The sequence below is a fragment of the Chelonia mydas genome, chromosome 2, assembly GCF_015237465.2.
Source record: "Chelonia mydas isolate rCheMyd1 chromosome 2, rCheMyd1.pri.v2, whole genome shotgun sequence".
NCBI classification, from domain to species: domain Eukaryota; kingdom Metazoa; phylum Chordata; order Testudines; family Cheloniidae; genus Chelonia; species Chelonia mydas.
The window spans coordinates 245,993,939-246,014,735 of record NC_057850.1 but is presented as its reverse complement, the minus strand read 5'-3'; the positions used below and the strand labels follow the sequence as shown (position 1 = coordinate 246,014,735).

The 20,797-nt window shown below is 42.9% G+C and overlaps 1 protein-coding gene across 1 annotated transcript in view; it reads left to right on the top strand.

Annotated features, from left to right (window-relative positions):
• The first annotated feature begins 9,632 nt into the window (after positions 1 to 9,632).
• Positions 9,633 to 20,797, top strand: part of ACTR3B (actin related protein 3B) — a 46,985-nt gene continuing 35,820 nt past the window's right edge. Inside the window, 1 exon segment of the mRNA XM_043541567.1 lies at positions 9,633 to 9,823. Within this exon segment, the coding sequence (XP_043397502.1) occupies positions 9,780 to 9,823 (44 nt within the window). The 5' untranslated portion in view covers positions 9,633 to 9,779.

Here is a 20,797-nt window from a genome sequence, read left to right as displayed (position 1 = left end):
TGTCACTTACAAGAATGAGACTCATGAATGCAAGGGCCAGAACTTCCTTGGTGGATGGTTCTCAACTGTGGAACTAACTCCTAGATCACATTAGACTGACTTCAGTGGTCATGGTGTTCAGGGCAACATATGAAGGGGCAGATCTTCAGCTGGTGTGAGCTGAAGTCAATGGGCCTATGATAATTTATACCAGCTGAGGCTTGGCCCCATAATTCACTTGTTTGATTTAGCTTTCCCATAATAAATCAAAAGCAAAGAAGTAAAGCCTGTTTAGTAGGAGGGAATGCGAGTAACTTAAGATATAAACCACATCAGTCCCCCTCCTATTTTAAAAAAAAATTGTAATGCGTTCAGCTACCATGGTGATATGCGTGATATAAATAGAGCATAGATTATCTAGAACTACTCAAACACATTGCTGGATTCTACATAAACGGTAACCACTCAGGAAAGAGAACTAAGAAGTCATTCTGGACAGCTCAAGGAAAACATCTGCTAAATGTGCAAGCAGTGGTCAAAAAAAGCAAACAAAAATGATGCTGTACACAGAGTGGGATAGGAAATAGTTATAAGCATATTATAATGCTATTGTATATATTGATGTTATGCTACCACCTAAAATACAGGATTCAGTTTTAGTTATGCCTAGCCAGGAGTACTGGAACAATTTTTATTGGGGTGGTGGTGCTGAAAGCCCTTGAACCAAAACTGTCAGCCCTGTTATCAAGGTTCCTCCCCCACTCTAAACTCTAGGGTACAGATGTGGGGACCTGCATGAAAACCTCCTAAGCTTACTTTTACCAGCTTAGGTTAAAACTTCCCCAAGGTACAAATTAATTTTATCCTTTGTCCTTGGAATATCCACTGCCACCACCAAACTCTAACTGGGTTTACTGGGAAACATAGTTTGGACACGTCTTTTCCCCCCCAAAATCCTCCCAACCCTTGCACCCCACTTCCTGGGAAAGGTTTGGTAAAAATCCTCACCAATTTGCATAGGTGACCACAGACCCAAACCCTTGGATCTGAGAACAATGAAAAAGCATTCAGTTTTCTTACAAGAAGACTTTTAGTAGAAGTAAATAGAAATAAAGGAATCACCTCTGTAAAATCAGGATGGTAGATATCTTACAGAGTAATTAGATTCAAAATATAGAGAATCCCTCTAGGCAAAACCTTAAGTTACAAAAAAGACACACAGACAGAAATAGTCATTCTATTCAGCACAATTCTTTTCTCATCCATTTAAAGAAATCATAATCTAACACATACCTAGCTAGATTACTTACTAAAAGTTCTAAGACTCCATTCCTGGTCTGTCCTCAGCAAAAGCAGCGTACCGACAGCCACAGACCCTTTGTTTCTCTCCCTCCTTCCAGCTTTTGAAAGTATCTTGTCTCCTCATTCGTCATTTTGGTCAGGTGCCAGCGAGGTTACCTTTAGCTTCTTAACCCTTTACAGGTGAGAGGATTTTTCCTCTGGCCAGGAGGGATTTTAAAGGGGTTTTGCCTTCCCTTTATATTTATGACACCTGTATATAATGGAAACCACTTCAAGCTGCGGGGGGAGCAGCGGGGTGCAGCAGCGCTCCCAGCACCTCTAGTTCCAGCACCTATGCCCCTATCTCAAAAAAGTTATACAAAAAAATAGAAGGGATCCAGAAGTGGGCAATGAAAATTAGTAGAGGCATTGAAAGACATCCATGAAGATAGACTGAAAGTTCTTTGGAGTAGGGACTGTCATTTTAATAAGTGTTTGCCCGTGTCTAGCACAATGGGGCCCTGAATTCCTTATGAGACAAATACGAGTAATGACAGTGGTATATACAAACATGAAAGACATACAAAAAAAACAATTAGGTGCTTCTATTTAGCCTGTTTCATAACACAAGACTATCCAATGCAATTGAAAGGCAACACATTTAAAAGTGATAAAGGAAGTACTTTTTAACACAGTTACACAATAGATCTTTAACCTGTAGAATTCGCTACTATAAGACACTGAGTCCAAGAGCTCAGTAAGATTGAAACAGTTTAAGTTCCTTACTGAAGCAAGATATTAGACATTTATAAGGATAATGAAAACAAGACAGTTATATTAAATAGCATAAAAATAGTATAAGGGATGTAACCGCTCTTGATCCAAGGCATAAGTGAACTACAAAGTTACAGAGTTAAGAAGAAACTTCCCCTATTGGCTGGTTATTCCATAATTGCCTGTAAAGGAGATTTATGGATCTTCCCCTGAGCATCTAATTCCTGGCTGAGACACTACACCCCATATTCATCATAGTGATATTATTATGAAATGAGTATAACATAATTATGATGCATCTGGTACAAGATATGTCTTGTGAGGTGTCATTGAAAAAGTTATCATTTGCTGAATATGATTATCCTATTTGTGTGCATGTATAATTTTTGTATCTGAAGTTATGAATATTAACTATGTATCTGTACTTCAAATGTGGTTACACCTGGGTGACACCCACTAGGCAAAATGCTTCCAGTCTAGACAGCTGGCAGTGAAGGGCCCATTCAAGGTAATGGGCCATTAGGGAAACAGTAGGCCTTAGGAGAAGCTTATCCCCCACCTGGTGAGCCAGTCAGTCCAGATAGTCTATGGATAATGGCTGCTATGACTCAGCAAGGCATGCAAGGGGATGTGACCAGACTACATGACACTGAATTCCATTTTGGTACCTGTACTTTTCCACAAACTGCACTGGGAACTGAGCTTGGAACAAAGGATTCCCACCATACGGAAAAGCTATATAAATTGGGGTGTGATATCATCTCTGGGCCTTACTGTCCACACAGGAGAACTCCTGGAAACACCTGAGGTTCAAAGACTGAACTGGGGTAAGTGCTGGTCCCAGGCTAAAGGGATTTCTAACCTGTGTATGAAAACTTGGTGAACTGCTTGTGTCATAAATATAAAGGGAAGGCTAACCACCTTTAAATCCCTCCTGGCCAGAGGAAAAAACCCTTTCAGCTGTAAAGGGTTAAGAAGCTAAAGATAACCTCGCTGGCACCTGACCAAAATGACCAATGAGGAGACAAGATACTTTCAAAGCTGGGGGGAACAAAGGGTTCTCTGTGTGTGTGTGTGTGTGTGTGTGTTGCTTTTGCCGGGACCAGAATAGGAATGCAGGTCAGAACTCCTGTAAAGAGTTAATAAGCAATCTAGTTAGCTATGCGTTAGATTCTGTTTTGTTTAAATGGCTGATAAAATAAGTTGTGCTGAATGGAATATATATTCCTGTTTTTGTGTCTTTTTGTAACTTAAGGTTTTGCCTAGAGGGATTCTCTGTGTTTTTAATCTAATTACCCTGTAAGGTATTTACCACCCTGATTTTACAGAGGTGATTCTTTTACTTTTTCTTCAATTAAAATTCTTCTTTTAAGAACCTGATTGCTTTTTCCTTGTTCTTAAGATCTAAGGGTTTGGGTCTGTGTTCACCTGTGCAAATTGGTGAGGATTTTTAATCAAGCCTTCCCCAGGAAAGGGGGTGGGGGGATTTTGGGGGGAAAGATGTTTCCAAGTGGGCTCTTTCCTGGTTATATTTTGTTAGACGCTTGGTGGTGGCAGCAATAAAGTCCAGGGACAAAAGGTAAAATAGTTTGTACTTTGGGGAAGTTTTAACCTAAGCTGGTAAAAATAAGCTTAGGGGTTTTTTCATGCAGGTCCCCACATCTGTACCCTAGAGTTCAGAGTGGGGAAGGAACCTTGACAGCTTGTATCATCAGTCAGGGTGAGAAATTGCTAATTCAAATCCTACCTATCTAGTATGTTAGATTTAGTTTACATTTTTGTTTATTTGCTAGGTTATCTGGTTTGATCTGTTTGCTATCCCTTATAATCACTAAAATCTATCTTTTTGTAGTTAATAAACTTGTTTTATGTTTCATCTAAACCAGAGTGTCTTTAAGTGAAGTGTCTGGGAAAAATCTCAGCTTGGGTAACACCAGCTTGGTGTGCATATCTTTCCCACATTGAGGGGAAAGCAAACAATATTAATGAGCTTACATTGTACAAATCCCTGAGTAGTGTAAAATGGTATAATTCTGGGTTTATACTACAGCAGGGGTGCAAGGCTGGGAAATTGGCTTTATGTCCTTCAGTGGTTTAGGTAAAGCACTCAGGTAAATCAGTTGGGTGTGTGGTGCTAGCTGCTGTCTTGTTGGGTGATAACAGGGCCTGGTGAGGTTGGCTGAATCTCCAACAAAGCAGTGTGAGAGAGGCCTCCCATCTGGGGAGTGAGAGCCCACAGCTGTTCCCACAGCTCCCAGACTGCACCCCGGGGGTGACAACCCATCACACTGGCCACGTCTGAGAGAGGTTATGGACTACATGGAGCATTGGTCTGCTCCACTATGGCAATTTATATGTAGATGGATAGATATAAAGAAAGAAAATCTCCAACAACTTGATCTGTACTCTACAGGTGTCTACTTGCATTGCTACTTATGCTGTCTTGCTGCTTTTTCAATCAGCAGCTCTGAGGAAAGATCAGTTTTCCAAGCAATTGCATTTTCACTGACTGGAAAATACCAGAATCTGCTCCATAACTGCAAGAGTGTTACACCGTAACATTGACAGCCTTTCCTAAGAATTGTATGATGACAGCTGCACAATATCTGCAATTATGTCTCCAAACTGACCTCATATTTCAGCTGATCAGGAATATAACTTTGTCTTTTGTGTACCTACTTCTTGAGGTTTTTTTTGTCTGTTATCTTTATTTTTTGCTACCAAGAAAACAAGAAGTCTGTACCAGCTGAAGCTGCAATCAAATCTTTGTGACTAAGGCAAAAAATATGGTGTTTTGCTGGTCAGATCAATGAAAATGTAGGGTATGGTGTAAATGACTTGAAAGTAATTCACAGAACATGTATCTGATAATGTCCACCAGAATTGGATTGTCACCCTGTACTCGCCAGAACAAAGTGTAAATAAATAGTGCCAAGATGCCTTTTGTCCAGATTTTTTTATTATACTTTTCTCTCTGTTTTTTGTGGTACTCTGCTTTAATTTGTTTTGTTGGCGAGTGGCAGTCAGCCAGCACACAGCCTCAGGTACATGTGGTAGTACTCTTCCAGCCTACCGCATCCAGATTCTGCTGTTCCACCTGAACGGGGGCAGGTGTCCATGGGAATGCACTAAAAGGGTTTGACTCCTTTCTAGAGGGATGCACCCAAACAGCAGTGATGGGAAATTGCACATTTGCCACTAGATGCCTTGCTTGTGGAGTCCCACAAGGATCAATTCTCTTCCTGGTCCTATTAAACATCTTCATGCAGCCAAACTGGTCAGGTGCCATGAACTCACAGCCAGCAATATGCAGATGTCACACAGTTCACCCTCTCCTTAACCAAATCTGACCACACCACTGTGACCAAGATGGCATAGTGCTTGGATAAGATCAGCTCATGGATGAAGAACAGCTGCATAAACCCAAGCAAGAGGAAAACATTTTGAAGAGTTTGCAGCCACTGTACAGTCTCCTTTATCTGAAAGTACACACCCACAACTAGTCAATTCTGTCCTTAGTTTAGGAGTACTCTTGGATTGCTGGGTGCTGCTAAGCTGTCACATAACAGCATTCCTGAGTAACTCTTTCTACCACCTCTGGTGGCTAGGAGACTCCGTCTCTTCCTGGCATATGGTGACCTGGCCTCAGTTATAAAAGCCTTCATCACCTCGTCATGGGATTACAGCTATGCAATATACCTGGGCAGGAAACCATCAGCCCTTTGGAGACTCCAGCTGATACATAATGCTGTAGTGCATCGCCTTAGCAACGCATCAGACCTGTTCTCTGCTCTCTTCGCTGGTTTCCTACAGAATATTGAGTCAAATTCAAGGTCTTGGTCCTTCTCTTCAAAGTATTAAATGGCCTGGTCCCAGCATATCTAAAAGATCGCTTAAAGCTCCAGGATGAAGACTGTTACTGACAACTTCCCTCCTCAGGTACAATGGAACTTTCTATTATAAGGATAAACCTTGTTTGTGTAGGACAAAGCTTGGTTGCGGGCTGGTCTAAGACCGTGAAACAAATGCCCACGGGAACTAAATATCATGATTAACCTCATGACTTTCTGCTCCAAGTACAAGGTGCACTTCTTCATCCTGCCTTCTCTAATATAAACACAGAGCAGTGTGTACAAAAAACTACACTACACACACAATTATCCCTCTGAGAAGAGGATAAAAGAAAGAACAAACAATACATGAGAAATGTTAGTCGTGATTTAATACTCTGTTGGAAGACACTCATACTACAGCAATGAGGATTGTATGGGAACCTCTTTAGCATAGAATAGCTCCATCCTATGAATCGCAAACATGAGACAACACACACAGTAGATTTGCAGATATTCAAAATATGATAGTCTGTGCTGCTTGGTTCCTTTTTAAAATCTGGCTCCCTCTTGATGCAGTTTGAATACTAGGTAAAATTTTATGTCCTGTGTTATGCAAGAGGTCAGACTAGATGATCAAAATGGTCCCTTCTGGCCTTAAAATCTGTGTATCTATGCCCAGGGACTCTACAGGCCCTTGGTCTTGGCTCTTTGATAGGGAGGGGAAGCAGTGGTATCTCCCAAATCCCATCCACTTGGGGCACCAAAAGAAGACTTAACTTACAGTAAATTGTCCAGACCAGAGATATTCCCTCTCCATTCTATTTCACTCCATGAGGAATGAAATAGTTAACAATGTTGGCATTTAAATTGTTGTCATTGGGTAATACCTCATTGAGAAGAATGAGGCAGATCATACCTCTCAGAGCTCATGGGACAGATCCTCAGCTGGTTTAAATAGTCACAGATCAATGACACAGTTGTTCCAGGCTTTCTGCTGTCTCATCTCTATATCAGTTATATTTGGCTCACATTTTTGAGGTTTTTCTCCACAACCTTAACATTTAGAGTCTTACTTAAAAAAAAAATAAGAATGCTGAGATTCTAGAGAAAAGGATAGTATTTATACCAGGGGTGGGCAAACTACGGCTCACGGGCTGGATCTGGCCCCTCAGGGCTTTGGATCCGGCTCATGGGATTGCCACCCTCGGGCGCTCTGGGAAGTGGCTGGCACCACGTCCCTGCAGCCCTGGGGTGCAGGGGGGCAGAAAGTTCCTCATGCTGCACTTGCCTGTTGATACCTCCCCTGAAGCTCCCATTGGCCGCGGTTCACTGTTCCCGGGCAATGGGAGCTTCGAGGAAGGTATCAACAGGCAAGTGCAGTGCGCAGAGCTCTCTGCCCCTCCTCCCCCCGGGGCTGCAGGGGAGTGGTGTGGGGCCGGGGCCAGGGCAGGCAGGCAGGGAGCCTGCCCTGGCCCCAGCGCATGCCGCTGCTACCCCGGAGCTGCTTTAGGTAAGCGGCGCCGGGCCGGAGCCCGAACCCTTCCTGCACCCCGCACTCCAACTCCCTGCCCTGAGCCCTGTGCCTGCACCCCAACCCCCTGCAGCACCCTGCACCCCAACTCCCTGCCCTGAGCCCCCTGCCTGCACCCCTGCCCCGAGCCCCCGTCACACCCTGCACTGCTCCTGCACCCCAACCCCCTGCCCTGAGCCCCATCCCACACTCCACACCCTTCCCTGCACCACTGCCCTGAGCCCTGTCCTGCACTGTGCACCCCCTCCTGCACACCAAACCCCTTCCCTGAACCCCTTCCTGCACAACGCACCCCCTCCCACACCCTGCACTCTCTCCTGCACCCCAACCCCCTGCCCCAGCCCTACATTCATGGCCCTTCAAGCAATTTCCCCACCCAGATGTGGACCTCAAGCCAAAAAGTTTGCCCACCCCTGATCTATTCAGAGGTGCCCATATGCATGCATGGCAGTTTTTTCTCAGCTCTGCACCACATATTACACAACACTGTGAGGGAGAGAAAATTTTACTCAAGGAAGTAGGGCAAATCCCTATTCTCATATTATTTGATCTTTAATCAATGCCTTGAACTACTTTCAAAGGAGGCTGGGTGATCCCTATCAGGCTTTGAATCTGTAGTTCTGGCGTATAGATGTTTTATACTGACTGCTTAAATTGCTATGACAGCCCTTCCAGCACACTAAATTTGACTGGCTTCCATCATGTCATGGTGGATGAGCATATCTTCCAACATTTGTGAGAAAAATGGCATGAGCAAGCATACAGAGTGCATACTCTCGGGCCTGGTCTACACGAGGAAATTAGGTTGGTATAACTATGTCACCCGAGGTGTGAAAAATCCACATCCCTGAGCAATGCAGTTAAACCAACCTAAACTCTGGTATAGACAGCGCTAAGTCGACGGGAGAGTTCTCCCCTCGCAGTAGCTACTGCCTGTCAGGGAGGTGGGTATGCAAATGGGAGAACCCCTTCTGTTAACGTAAGTAGCGTCTTCATCAAAGTGCTACAGTGGCACAGCGCTGTAGTGGTTTATGTGTAGGCATACATTCAGTCTGAGTTAAGTGACTGAACAAGCTACATGCATAGCATATTTTTTATGAGCCTGAACATAAGGAATTCCTACAACTCGGAGAGCAACTTTTTGTTTTTTAAATACAAACCCCAATTCTCTTTGTGTGTGAGCCTTTGCATAAGGAGTTGGAGGTTGAAGAGAGGGTGATAAAAAACCATACCCTTACTAGAAGGAAGGTGGGTCTTGTGGTTAAGCATTGAGCGTAGAGAGCATTGGAGTCAGAGAAATGTGGGTTCTAGCTCTACCGGACTTGTAGTGTGATCATGGATAAGTCACAGGTATACAGCAGGGCCGGCTCTAGGCACCAGCAAAGCAAGCATGTGCTTGGGGTGGCACAATTCCAGGGGTGGCATTCCGGCCACCTTTTTTTTTTTTTTTTTTGCTTGGGCAGTTGCGCTCTTAGAGCTTGGGGCAGCAAATTTTTTGCTTGGGGCGACAAAAACCCTAGAGCCGGCCCTGCAGGTATAAGACATTTCCCCGTTTGTGAAGTGGTGGCTAATAACCCCCTAGGTGATAAGGGTGTTGAAACTTAATTCATCATTTTTTTTTTCAATCATGTTGAGATCTTTGCGTGGAAGATGAGACTGCTCTGGAAAGTGTTATACTTTTTTTTAGTGTGCTAAATACCACCTGTGATTAAGATACTGTGGGTTCAATTGGAGGGTGTTGTACTGTAGGGTACCCACCTACACCTAAAGAAACACAGGACAAGATTTGTATGATTTAATAAAGGGTTAGTGCCCATGACAGAAACTGATTATGAAACCTCAGATTGACTGAAAAAATGCAAAATGAGGCAGAGTTTATTTTGAAATGGGTCGGCACCCACCCCGTTACAGTCCCAGGAAACGCCACATCCCCACTGCATCCTTTGCAGAGCTTATTGCTTGAAAAAGATGCTTTTGAGCTGAGCCGATGCACCTTGGTCCTTAGGCGACATGGCCTGTACTTGGTGGCAGGCCCACGGGCACCAAGCTAAGGGGTGTCCCGTCACGTGCAGAGGGGAGGGTGGCTCTGTCTTTCCCTCCCTGGCGCGGGGCGCTGGGAGGGGCTGCCGCGCGAGACCGGCCCTCAGCGCTGCCCTGAGCCTATGGGGACAGGGCCCGCTCAGCGGGCAGGGGAAGCCGGGTCACGTGGTGTGAGCGTGCGCGGCGCATGCGCCCTGAAGGCGGCGCTGTCTGCCGGCTGCTTGGTGCCCGGTTTCCCTCCTGCGCCGACGCGGTGGGGGCCGAGCGAGCCGGCCGGCAGCGGCCGGCGCGGGCTCAGCCTCGGGGGCGTGTAGGGTCTGGGGTGCCGCCGCCTCGCGAGCATGGCGAGCGTCCTGCCCCCGTGTGTGATCGACGGAGGCACCCGGTAAGTGCGGGCAGGACCGGCCCGCCCCCAGCTCCCCGCCTCCCGGGAACACCGGGCTCCCCAGCGCAGCCCCCCCCCCCCGCGAGCGGGCTCCCCACGACGTCCCACCCCGGCCTCGCCCCCCCCGTACCCTTGGGGAGCCACCCCCCCATTCCCCCTCCCCAGGGGCACCATCTCCCCTCTGCCCTTGGGGAGTCTCCTTTACTGTCCTGCCCATTCTCCCAGGGAGCCATCTCCCTCTGCTTCCCTTCCCTGTTGGGGAGCCGACCCCTAACCCCCGGGAGGCATCCTCCCTCCGTCCTCTGGGGAATCACCCCCAGCTCAGTGTCCCATAACCTGGAGACTCTCACACCCTCTCCCTCCCTCCCCCTGCAGATGTCCTCCGTGGCCCCACTCCCTACAACCCTTGCTTTAATTTGTGTTAAAGGTCTTTAATGTTTTTAAGGGATCATGGTTAAAATGTGAATTAATTACTCAACATGACTAAGTTAGCAAAGCGATCACAGTTGGGAAGTTGGCTCTTTTATGCTGATAGTATTTTCTGGGTATATTGAGCATCTCTTCACGGTCTTTCCAAATCATTCTGAGACTATCTTACCTGCTGCCCATGATGATGAGTGGAAGATGGATGAAACCTCGGGAAAGTTCTTGACAAGCACTTCATTGGAGGGTAAAATGAACACAGCCGCTTCAGCGCTTACACCCTGTAGATGTGAAAGGAGGCAGGTTGCCTCTCGGAGGAACAGATCCTACCACTTGTCTTTGGCCCTAGAAGCTCATCTTGTGGAGCCTCTATCTTTTTGCTGAAGTTTATTGGCCATTCCTGTTATGTGTCATGGGTGGAAGGCACAGAAGCTACTTTAACCTGAGACTGGAGTAGCAAACATGTAGTAGCTTCACTGCCACAGAGTGCTCTGAGGAGGGGAGGACATCTTGTCCCCCAAAGAACTATCCAGCGAACACCTTGGCTACTCAAGCTGTGCTCTTGAGATCTCCCAGCAGAGTCAGGAAGACAACACTATTATGTTCCCAATCATAAAAGCTAAGAAGTTTTTTTTTGTTTTTGTTTTGTCTAGAGCCACTGATAGGTGAGCTCACCAGAATTCCTCCCACCATTGATGTGGAGTTACTGTGAGTTCTTCTGTAGGAGGATGCCATACATTCATGTACATCTTTAATTACCCCAAATTGGATTAGTTCTCCAGCAAAACTTAAAATAAATCTCACCTATATGTACACAGGTCAGTCACAAATTTAGTATGGCCTTCTCAAGGCAAGTATGGTATAGTCCATAGTTCCAGTTGCGGGTTCCAATAGTCCACGTATTTCAGTGGGATGGAATACTTTGTCTCTTCCATTCTGCACATAGTTCTGCCTCTGTTTTTGGTTCCTTCGGGCAGTTGGTGATTCTCGCTCTGATTTACTTGAAATGAGTTGTGCCCTAGAGAAGTGTTAGTGTTACAGAAATATTTCCTACCAGATTGACCTAAGGAGTGTTTTCTCTTCGATGGAGATCTGTGGACACAAACTTTTTGCTTTCAGTTTGAGGAGTGATTCCAAGACCTCACCTTTACGAGTGAGGTACAGCTGATAAGTTGTTGTACAAAACAACTGAACGAGGAAACAGGCCCTCTGCCAGTTATCGGAAAAATGACCAAACACATGGTTTGAGAGAGTAATAATTCAAAGTAAATGAAGAGATTGCAATTACTTGATCTGGTGTATAGGGATTAAACAATAGCGGATTCCCCAGAAAATCTTCAGTTAGACCATATCTGAAAAAAGCAATGCCTGTGATTTCCCAGTCCTTGCTTCCACCTCATCCTAATTCAAATAAGATAGGCAGTGTCCTAAATTTACGAACATTTGGTGAGGCTTGCGGTCTGCTCTCAGATAGAAAAGATTTTTCAGCAAAGCGATTTTAAATTCAAGCTGAACAAGATTAAATCAGGACGGAATGGGAACAAATACTGGAACAAGCCAGGCAAGGGCCAATCGTGGTGTTAATATCAAGAAATAGCTTGTGACTCACTGGTACAATCTCTGGAATGTTCCCGTTGTGTTTGCTGAGACTGTCTTATTTTGTGGAATGATTCGAGGTGATTATAGACAAGTGATAGAAGTAATTACAAAGGGATATGCCAGAGGTCACCAAACTTACTGACCCTCCAAGCCGTATACGACAATCTTTAGAAGTTGAGAGCCAGGACACACCTGCTTCAGTCCTGTGGGAGGTGCCTGACTGAGCTCAGGGCTTCAGCCCCACTCCTGCTGAAGCCCCGAGACCCTCCTCTCTGCTGTGCAGAAGCCCCTACCCCACCACTCTGCTGCAAGGCAGAGGTCCCAAGCTCCCCACACCCAGTCTGATAGGTGGAGAATGGACAGAGGTGTGGGGGGCTCCATGAGCCGCACTTCAATGGTAAAAGAGCCCCATGTGGCTCTCGATCCACACTTTGGCCACCCCGGGGATGTGCTATTTAATTTGATTCATTTCCCATACAAGCTTCAGATAATTCATTCAAAAAAACTTTAAAATGCAGATGTTTGGGAGTGCATAACAATAATTGAAGGATAAAAGTCCTTACTAGAACAAAATAGTTGGTTAAAACTAAAAACAATCCGCTCCCCCAGCCACCTCCCAAATGCCTTCCCTGGGGAACTCAGAGTAAAGGTTAAAGTTAGAAGAAACTGAAATATTTGGAGGTATGGACATTCATAATTAAATTCTCCAAAATACCTTTATTCTACTCTGGAGAGGTGCCGTTGCTTTTTTGCCTCTTGAGTCCTGAAAATGTGCACCACAAGGGTTGATTTTGTATTTTTTCCTACATACATATCTCTGACACTGAAGTCTGATGCTTTGTCCATGCATTAACCTTTGTCCTTCTCATGTAAGTAGGCCTACTATGAGGTTTGTACATGGGAGACACACAGTTAGTGTCTCTGAGAGTTGCTTAACTGGTGGACACATGGAATTACAGGGTGTGCAGGAAGTGGATATAGTGGGGTAGTTGGGAACTTGTCATGGCAGCAGAACAGGGATGCATATCTCCCCTGTCAGAAAGATGAATCTAAAAAACAATTTTAATTATTTCTCCATCTTCATTTGCAAACAAAGATGTGGTAGGAAGTATTTTCTATCTGGGGTGACCACTGCTTTTTAAAATGTCTTAGGTTGCAAACAGCTTGTCTGACTAACTTCATTTTTGGTGGACTAAAGCATCCTTTCTCCATGGATGATTTTACTTAGTGACCAGTTTACATGTTCACATCAATCTATTTTAAGACCATTAGAGCTGATGTGCCTTTCTGACATTGCTATTTAAATTGTTGTCAACTTTCAAACTAGTTTTATTGCCTAATCTTTAGTCATATGTATTAGATTGCTACTAGATGGAGCCAGTAAACTGTTTAAAAAAAAAATCTGTATCTCGTACAGTTTTGCTACAAGGTGTAGGGGGGGGAGAAGTAAGCAAACTATTTTGAACATTGGGGAACACTGTTTTGCATGTGTGATAATTCTGGACCCCCCCCTTTTTAATTCACTTCACATTTGTTAAAATATCCTTCTTTAGCTCAATCTCATCTGTCAGCTTCGAGGCAGATATTCCATTGTTTGTGGATTTTTTGGGGAAATAAGTGGTAGTCCAAAATTGGGTTTAAAATGGAAATTCTGATACACCTCTAATTACTGAAGTGTCTACTGCCACTCCATAATAATCTTTGAACTGCCATAATACACCAACATTATATTATTTCCTCTGTTAACCCTATTTAAGCATTTAATCCCTACTCCATCTCTCTCTCTCTCTTTTTTTTTTTTTTAGTGCTTCTCAAAAAGTTGGGGAATATTTGAGCAGTGTTGACCATAATCTCTCAGAAAATACAAGGAACTCAAACTTTTGTATGGAAATCCTGCACTGATATTAGCTTACTCTTCTGCAGTGAGGAATATGACATACCAGAGTACAATTCAGACTGATGGGGCACTGTGTCACCATTACCTTGCAGCTTAAGGTGCCTTACAATGCCTTGCTGAAGCAGCCTATGTGGGGAGCTGCTTTAGCAAGGCATTCACGAAGGCTTTTGGCATTAAGTAACAGTTTAATAACTATCGCAGACTCTAAAACTTGTTTAAAATGGCAAGAACTGTTGTATCCATAAAGACTTGAACCAAAAAGCAGCAAGAACTGAGTTAATTTCAGAGCTTCAACAGCAAGGTTTATCTTTGAGTTTTAACTTTACTACTATAAAAGTGGAAGCAACATCAGTGAGCCATGTATTGAGATGGATAAAGTCAGCCACCTGAGTTTAGGTATTTATATTTCTAGATCATATAACTTTAGGTGTTATGCTCCAAAAGCCAATTCCTGGGTTGGAATTTGAATTGGAAATATAGTCATTTAAAAAAAATGAGTTAAAAGTAGTTCAGGGTGCTGTATCCATTTGAGTCCTCCTGTCATCTTTACAATCACTTTTTCCTATTTTTAAAATGTTTTTCTCTACTCACACAAGAAAACTGATTAACCCTATATGGGAATCAGTAAAATTGATTATACCCAAACTAAACAACTGAAAAAATATTTCTGTTCCTGTGCATGTAATATACTTTTTCTAATTTCTTTGTTCTATTAATCATAAGGGTTACTCGTCACAACAGGTTATACTTTTCAGGCAAAAGTGTGACTTTAATAATAGTGGTCCTTTAGATGCCTTTTTAAAAAGCATCTTGATCCTCTTAAATGGTTTCTCAGCTATTGTGTATGCTCTGGAGCTTTTTCCAATAGGAGCCTATCTCATTGGCAATAAATGCTGTAATTTTTGTGGAATTAAGATGGAATTATAAGCATCCGCAGAATTTATTCCTCAATTTACAGATCACAGGACGTTGTATTAGCATTATTCTACTATCCTGTAATAGAGGAGAAAGAAAGCATGGCATAAAGTGAAAATTCAGAAAAGATAAGAGTAAAAAGAACTGAGGTTTTGAGGAAATAACCATGACTTTGTTGTCCTCTCAGTCCTATGTGAAGAAGAAATAAAATATCCAAAGTTATTGTCTTGAGATAATTGTCTTAATCAGAAATCTATTTTCCATTGGGTAAAACCTAGGCCTCAAGATCCATAGGTTTCAGAGTAGCAGCCTTGTTAGTCTGTATTAGCAAAAAGATAAGGAGTACTTGTGGCACCTTAGAGACTAACCAATTTATAGGATAATTTTTAGCAGAGAAATTCGGTCAAGGACATTAGTACACCTGCAAGATAGTGATCTGTTCATGTTTGTTGAGCATTCTAAGTTACCCTACAGGCCCCCTCTGATGCATCGTTTCGGGGAAAAAGCTGTGTCAAACTCCAGTCCAAAGTGGTTCTTGAAACATGATTTTTTTTCATATTAAGTTGTAATTTGGCAAGTGAGATGAGTCTAGTAAGTATGGAGGAGTCCAAGTTATGTGCTCTGGGAGTGGGAAGGAGGTGTAAATTGCACCAATTTAGAGACTCTCTGAATTAGGGTCAGTGTTCATTTTAGAGAAATTGATCCTGAATAATTTAAAGCTTCTGGAAACTTATACATATTTTGTCCTAACTTTCAGTCTGTTCGACTATTGGGTCTCAGTATGCTGAAGTCGGACCATGAGGTTATTTGTGGGGTTCTCACTTGATGCCTGTCCCATTTGTGATTAAATCAGAGAAACAGAGAGCTTTTAGATTACAGCCTTGCTTGTTCTTGCGGCAGGCATTTGAGCAAAGCCCACTTAACAAAAAACAAAGGTAAATATCAGAGTTCTTGAGATCCTATTCATATTCCTTAGAAGCATGGTTCTGTCACTACAGGCTTCATCATAAAACATTAAAAGAATTCTTATGGCGCTAATCATAAAGAGTCAGTTTTGTTCATAAACCAGTCCATTTAGGGACTGTAACTGAAACCTCTCTGAAGCCTTAGTAAATATCCAAGGCACTTCAGAATTAGAGCTATAGCATATGTCCAGGTAAAATTATATGGCCCCTATCTTGTTAGCCTTGAAAAGGTTTTAAAGAGACCAGATAATATAAAAGTACGATCCTTTTGTATAATTGAAAATTGTGGCTGGATGTTGGAAAAGATTTTGAAATGGACAGTATCTAACAGGCAAGGTCACAGCTAATTTGATTTAATTTCTTAAGCTAAACAGACTGACTGTTAATGAGTTTTTACAGTACATACTCCATAAAGGAACATTTATTGTTTAAGTTGCCATGTGGTAAGGAGGAAAAAACTTTCTACTATAGGGATAGCCTAATAGTGTTGGAGCCATTTGTAGTGGGCTCTATGGAGAGTGTAAGATTTTAAATGTGCCTGTGCATTGACAGTACTTGATAATGCAGCTCCCTAGCTTTGTGTGGAAAGAGTGCAGTTTACCTGCATCGCACCGTTGGTGTGCTTTTATCCTGACTTGGGGGGAGAGCACCTCTAGGGGTATGAAGGCAATTCAATCTTCAGGATACCAGTTGTTGTTACTTTTGTAATGTGGATACTTGTGCATGAGGCATTGGAACCAGTTGTTGTAGTCTCAGATGTTAACTGCATTTGCTCGCTACTGACCCGAGCTAGATTGCAACCAGTGATCTAATGTAGTAGATTTAGGCTCCACATTGGAGCACCCATTCCCTGAGCCTTCTGTTTCTCTTCTCTGTTGATCTGATATAAAAGGAATTTTTCTGACTCTTTCAACCTACTTATAATGATTTCTTCATACTCTCCATTCTGTCTTCAAGACAATTTATCAATTAATTGTCATTGCTGTGAAGTAGGTAAATATCACCATTTCACAGATGCAGGAAGTTGAGGTAAAGAAGTAGGATGGAGTGATTTAAATCGCCAAGTGGAAAGCCTTGATTTAAGTAATTGATTATAATCAACTTTTCCATTTGTATTTCAGTTATTTGCTAAAGAAAGGCACATTCTGATTGGTTGATGTAACCATTATAAATGTTGATTTACCTTTGCACTAGATTTGGTACATCTTTTTGCTATCTGGGAGGTACATTTTAACTATATACACTTATTTAAGCAATTATACAGCTTAATATTTCAGAGCCTTATAAACTGTACATGTTTAGTATGTTACAAAATGGTGAATGATACATTGCTTATTTACTAGATAATTAACGTTTTGCTTATGATTTGTGTCAAGCTATATGAGGATGGTATTTAATTAAACCCACAAACCAGCATATAACACTTTTTTTTTTATTAAACAAAACCTTAAATGTTTTGGATATTACACTTCTGTTATCAAAACATGTTTCACATTTGCAACTAAATTTACTAAAGGAACAGAGGGATTAACTTCAGCCAGTGAATTAAACTGATTATTTCAGGTCAGCCTGGGAAATTTTCATATGTGCCTAAGTGAAAGTGACTGGAGCTTAAATTCTCACTTGTCTAAATCTCTTGAAAAGGAGACTGACTCCTAAGTTAGTTAGGCTGTCTTTCAAACTTTTAAAACTGGTAGATCTCATCCTCTCCTTCCTCATTTTTATTCATAGACTGGAAGAATGAGACAAGTTTTCCTGCTTTTTCAACTCCCGGTTGATTTCTCAACTTTGAATGAATGAAGAAAATATTCTTTCTGTGCCCACAGAAGAGGCTACTGCCTGTTTAGCTCTTCAAAAAGTCTGGTTCCAGGTGCTTTGCTAGTGATATCTATCAGTTGAGTCATATGACTTTCTTTAAAACTTCAGCAAATATGTACCATTTGAATGGTTCACCTCCAGCTCTGAAATTTATTATGGCTGTCACTATTGATGGGTGATTTTTAGATGCCCATGTCATAGCAGCAGCATCTTCTTCAGTGGTTAGGCATCTACCTTGGGCTGATGATATTGGCAAGAAAATGAGGCGGAGTAAGTGCTCGATCCATCTGTTTTTTTTACTGCCTGCAATTTAACTGTGTTACCGGGTATTTCTTTCTCAAATGTTCCAAAGTTCTTTCCAAATTTCAACAGCATCGCAATACAGCAGCAATCTTTCTGCGGTTTGTCCAAGGCCATGGAAATAGGTTTCAGTATATTTAGTATATCTTCTACATTTCTGTTTAGTCCAATGTTCACTGCTTTGGCTGTGCTAGTTTCATTTATTTTGTTCTCAATTTTCTTTACAAATTGTCATCAGAATAGGCCAGTTCTTTATAAATAGCTCAAAACAGTCAACCACTGAATTCCATCATAGTTTTTGGGGGAGAATTAGTTTGGATTCACCTGCTCTCTTCCGTGAAGCTGAAGCAAGTATTTGTCATGGAAGTATTTTGCAATTTCAGCAACATTTTCCTTCATTTCCGGAGTTGTACTTCAGTTTTTGCCAGAAAGATGCATCAAATAAGCCCTGTACCCATATTTTAGAAGTATCAGGTTCTCTTCATTATCTTCTTCTAGATTTCTTCTAATTTTTGCTGCATTTGCAGCATTGTGTGTGACAAAGCTATGCACTTGACACTTGAATTTTTGTTCAGTTTGTTATAGCTTTGACTGCTACTTCTTTTAAGTGCTCTGCTGTACGGGCATTTCCTGAAGTATCAGTTGTTTCTGTAAGATAGACAATGCCATATTCTGTTGTCACACAAGCACATATTACTGTACATTGCACCACCCATCAAAACTCAGGTTAACCAATTTCGTATCAATGTTTTTTGCACTGTTCAATTTCCTTGTCATATGCTGTATCTAGCAACCTTACAGCAACGTCTGCTCTGCCAGGTTTAGTATAGCCTGGTCATAATGATTGAACCATGTTAATGACATGTCCCTTCTGAACAAGATGAAACGGAAAACTTGTTGCGTAAATGAACCAAGCAATCTTTTAATCTTGGAGTCAAAATGGAGTCATGTTGCAATTTGCTGGTCCTGATTACGAACTCATCCTTGGTTTTACTAGACAAAGACAGCCTTTTCCCTTTTCTCTCTTTTCTCTCTTTTCCTGATACAGGTAGTTTACTGACATCCGTTTAGTTGCAGCACTGCTGGTGGTACCAGCAGATGATTGAAGTTGTAGACATGCCGGATGGTGGTACTGTTGAGATAGCTGGTGCACAGCTTCATAAGCCAGGAGAGCAATGGGTAGGCTGGGTGGCCCAGGATCATTATTAGCAATTCCAGCATTCCCAGTGGTAATCTGCTAGTTGGGAAAGAAAGTGCCTGATTGCAGCTTTCTGAAACATCCTGTGTTGTTAAAGATGCGCGTGTCGTGCACCTTCCCTGACCAACTCACACTGATGTAAGTGAAGCACTCCTGGTGATCCACCAGTGCTTGCATAACCATAGAAAAGTAGCCTTTTCTGTTGATATGCTTTGTGACAAGATGGTCTTATATCAAAATAGCACACATATCCCTATCTGTCGCTCCAGCACAGTTCAGGAACCCCATTTTTGCAGATCTATCCACTATGTTGTGCATGTTGCCACGAGTCACAATCGGACATAGCAGGAGGTGATTAATGGTTCCGCACACTTGCATGACAGTGGCCTCCAAGGTGGATTTCCTGACTCCAAATTGATTTACAATGGACCAGTAGCAATTGGTGTTGCAGGTTTCCACAGTGTGATTGCCTCCACTTCTCCACAGTGCAGCTCTCATTTTGGTGTTGCTGTGCAGGAGGTCTGGGGTGAGCTCAGCGCATAGATCCAGGAATGTTGGCTTTCGCATCTGAAAGTTCTGCAGCCACTGCTTGTCATCCCAAGCCTATGTTACAATGCGATCCCACCAGTAAATGGTAGTTTCTCAGGCCCACGAATGGCGCTCCAGCATCTGCACCTGCTCCGTGCATGCCACCAACAGCCTTGAATTGGTTCTCATTATGTCCCACAGCAATCTGTGCTCCAAGAAATCTTCATGTTCCCCGCTGTTTTGGTTTTTCTAGTTTTTCTTCCTTACAAATACTGCAAGATTATGTGCCCTCTGTTTGCAATGCTTATGACGATAGTGCAGATCTGTGCAGGCTCCATGATTGTGTTGAAGATGGTAGACGGTAAGAGAGGGCCATGTGGGTTTGTGGGATTTTGAGAAAAGGCACAAAAATTATGGGATGCAGGTGACATTATGGGATGGAGACTATTCCACGCTTGGAAGTTGATCCCATGCTCCCAGTCATCCCTACAAAGCTTGTTTTGGACCCATTATACATTTCCAAAACTTCCCAAAAGACAGTGCACTGGATGATCTCATTTATGACCTGCAGCCTGGTCAGTTTTTTCCTCCAATTCCCAGGTATTGAAATCAACACTAGAGGCTGCTCTCTGAAGAATGTTGTCCCGTCTTCCCACAATGTCCTGCTTTGACAACAGTGTTGCTCCTTTCTGGCTGCACACTCTCTGCTCCTTCCCCCTTGCTACATAACTCCCCCACCTCACCCCCAGAAAAACAAAAGAACTAACAGCAATCCAAGACTTCTGCTTGTGTGACCCACATGTTTTTTGCACTGCCGTGTTTTATTTGTTTAGAGAGAGAGAGAGAGGGAGGCAGTTGAGAAATTAATGGATTTCTGGTTTTGTGTGGCTGTCTATACACCCGCAAAGAGGCAGAGCAAGGCCGTTTACTTGAAGTGCCCAGAACCATCCAGAAGCAAAGGCTGGTAGTTACTTGGTAGATCAGTATTTTTCCATGAGCTGGAGAGTAAGTATCCATGTGGGTGGAGTTATAAATATTCATAATTTGAAAATGGAGCCAATCAGAGCTCAGGTAGGGAGAAGCTATAAAATAGGAGCATGAGACTACTGAGGTGGATTCAGTGGATGATCCTGGTGAGATGCATGATGATGCCTCGTAGAATCAGAGGCCAGGTCCCAGTGCCTGTGGTGACTTTGCCAGTCTCTTGTACCCAGTGGCTCAGCCCCTGGGTCCCCCACAGGAACAAGTCCTTAATATAGTCCAGGGCCTTACGTGCCATATTTATAAAGCTTGACCTAGATGCTTTCCCCTGATTCTTTTTTTATAGAAAG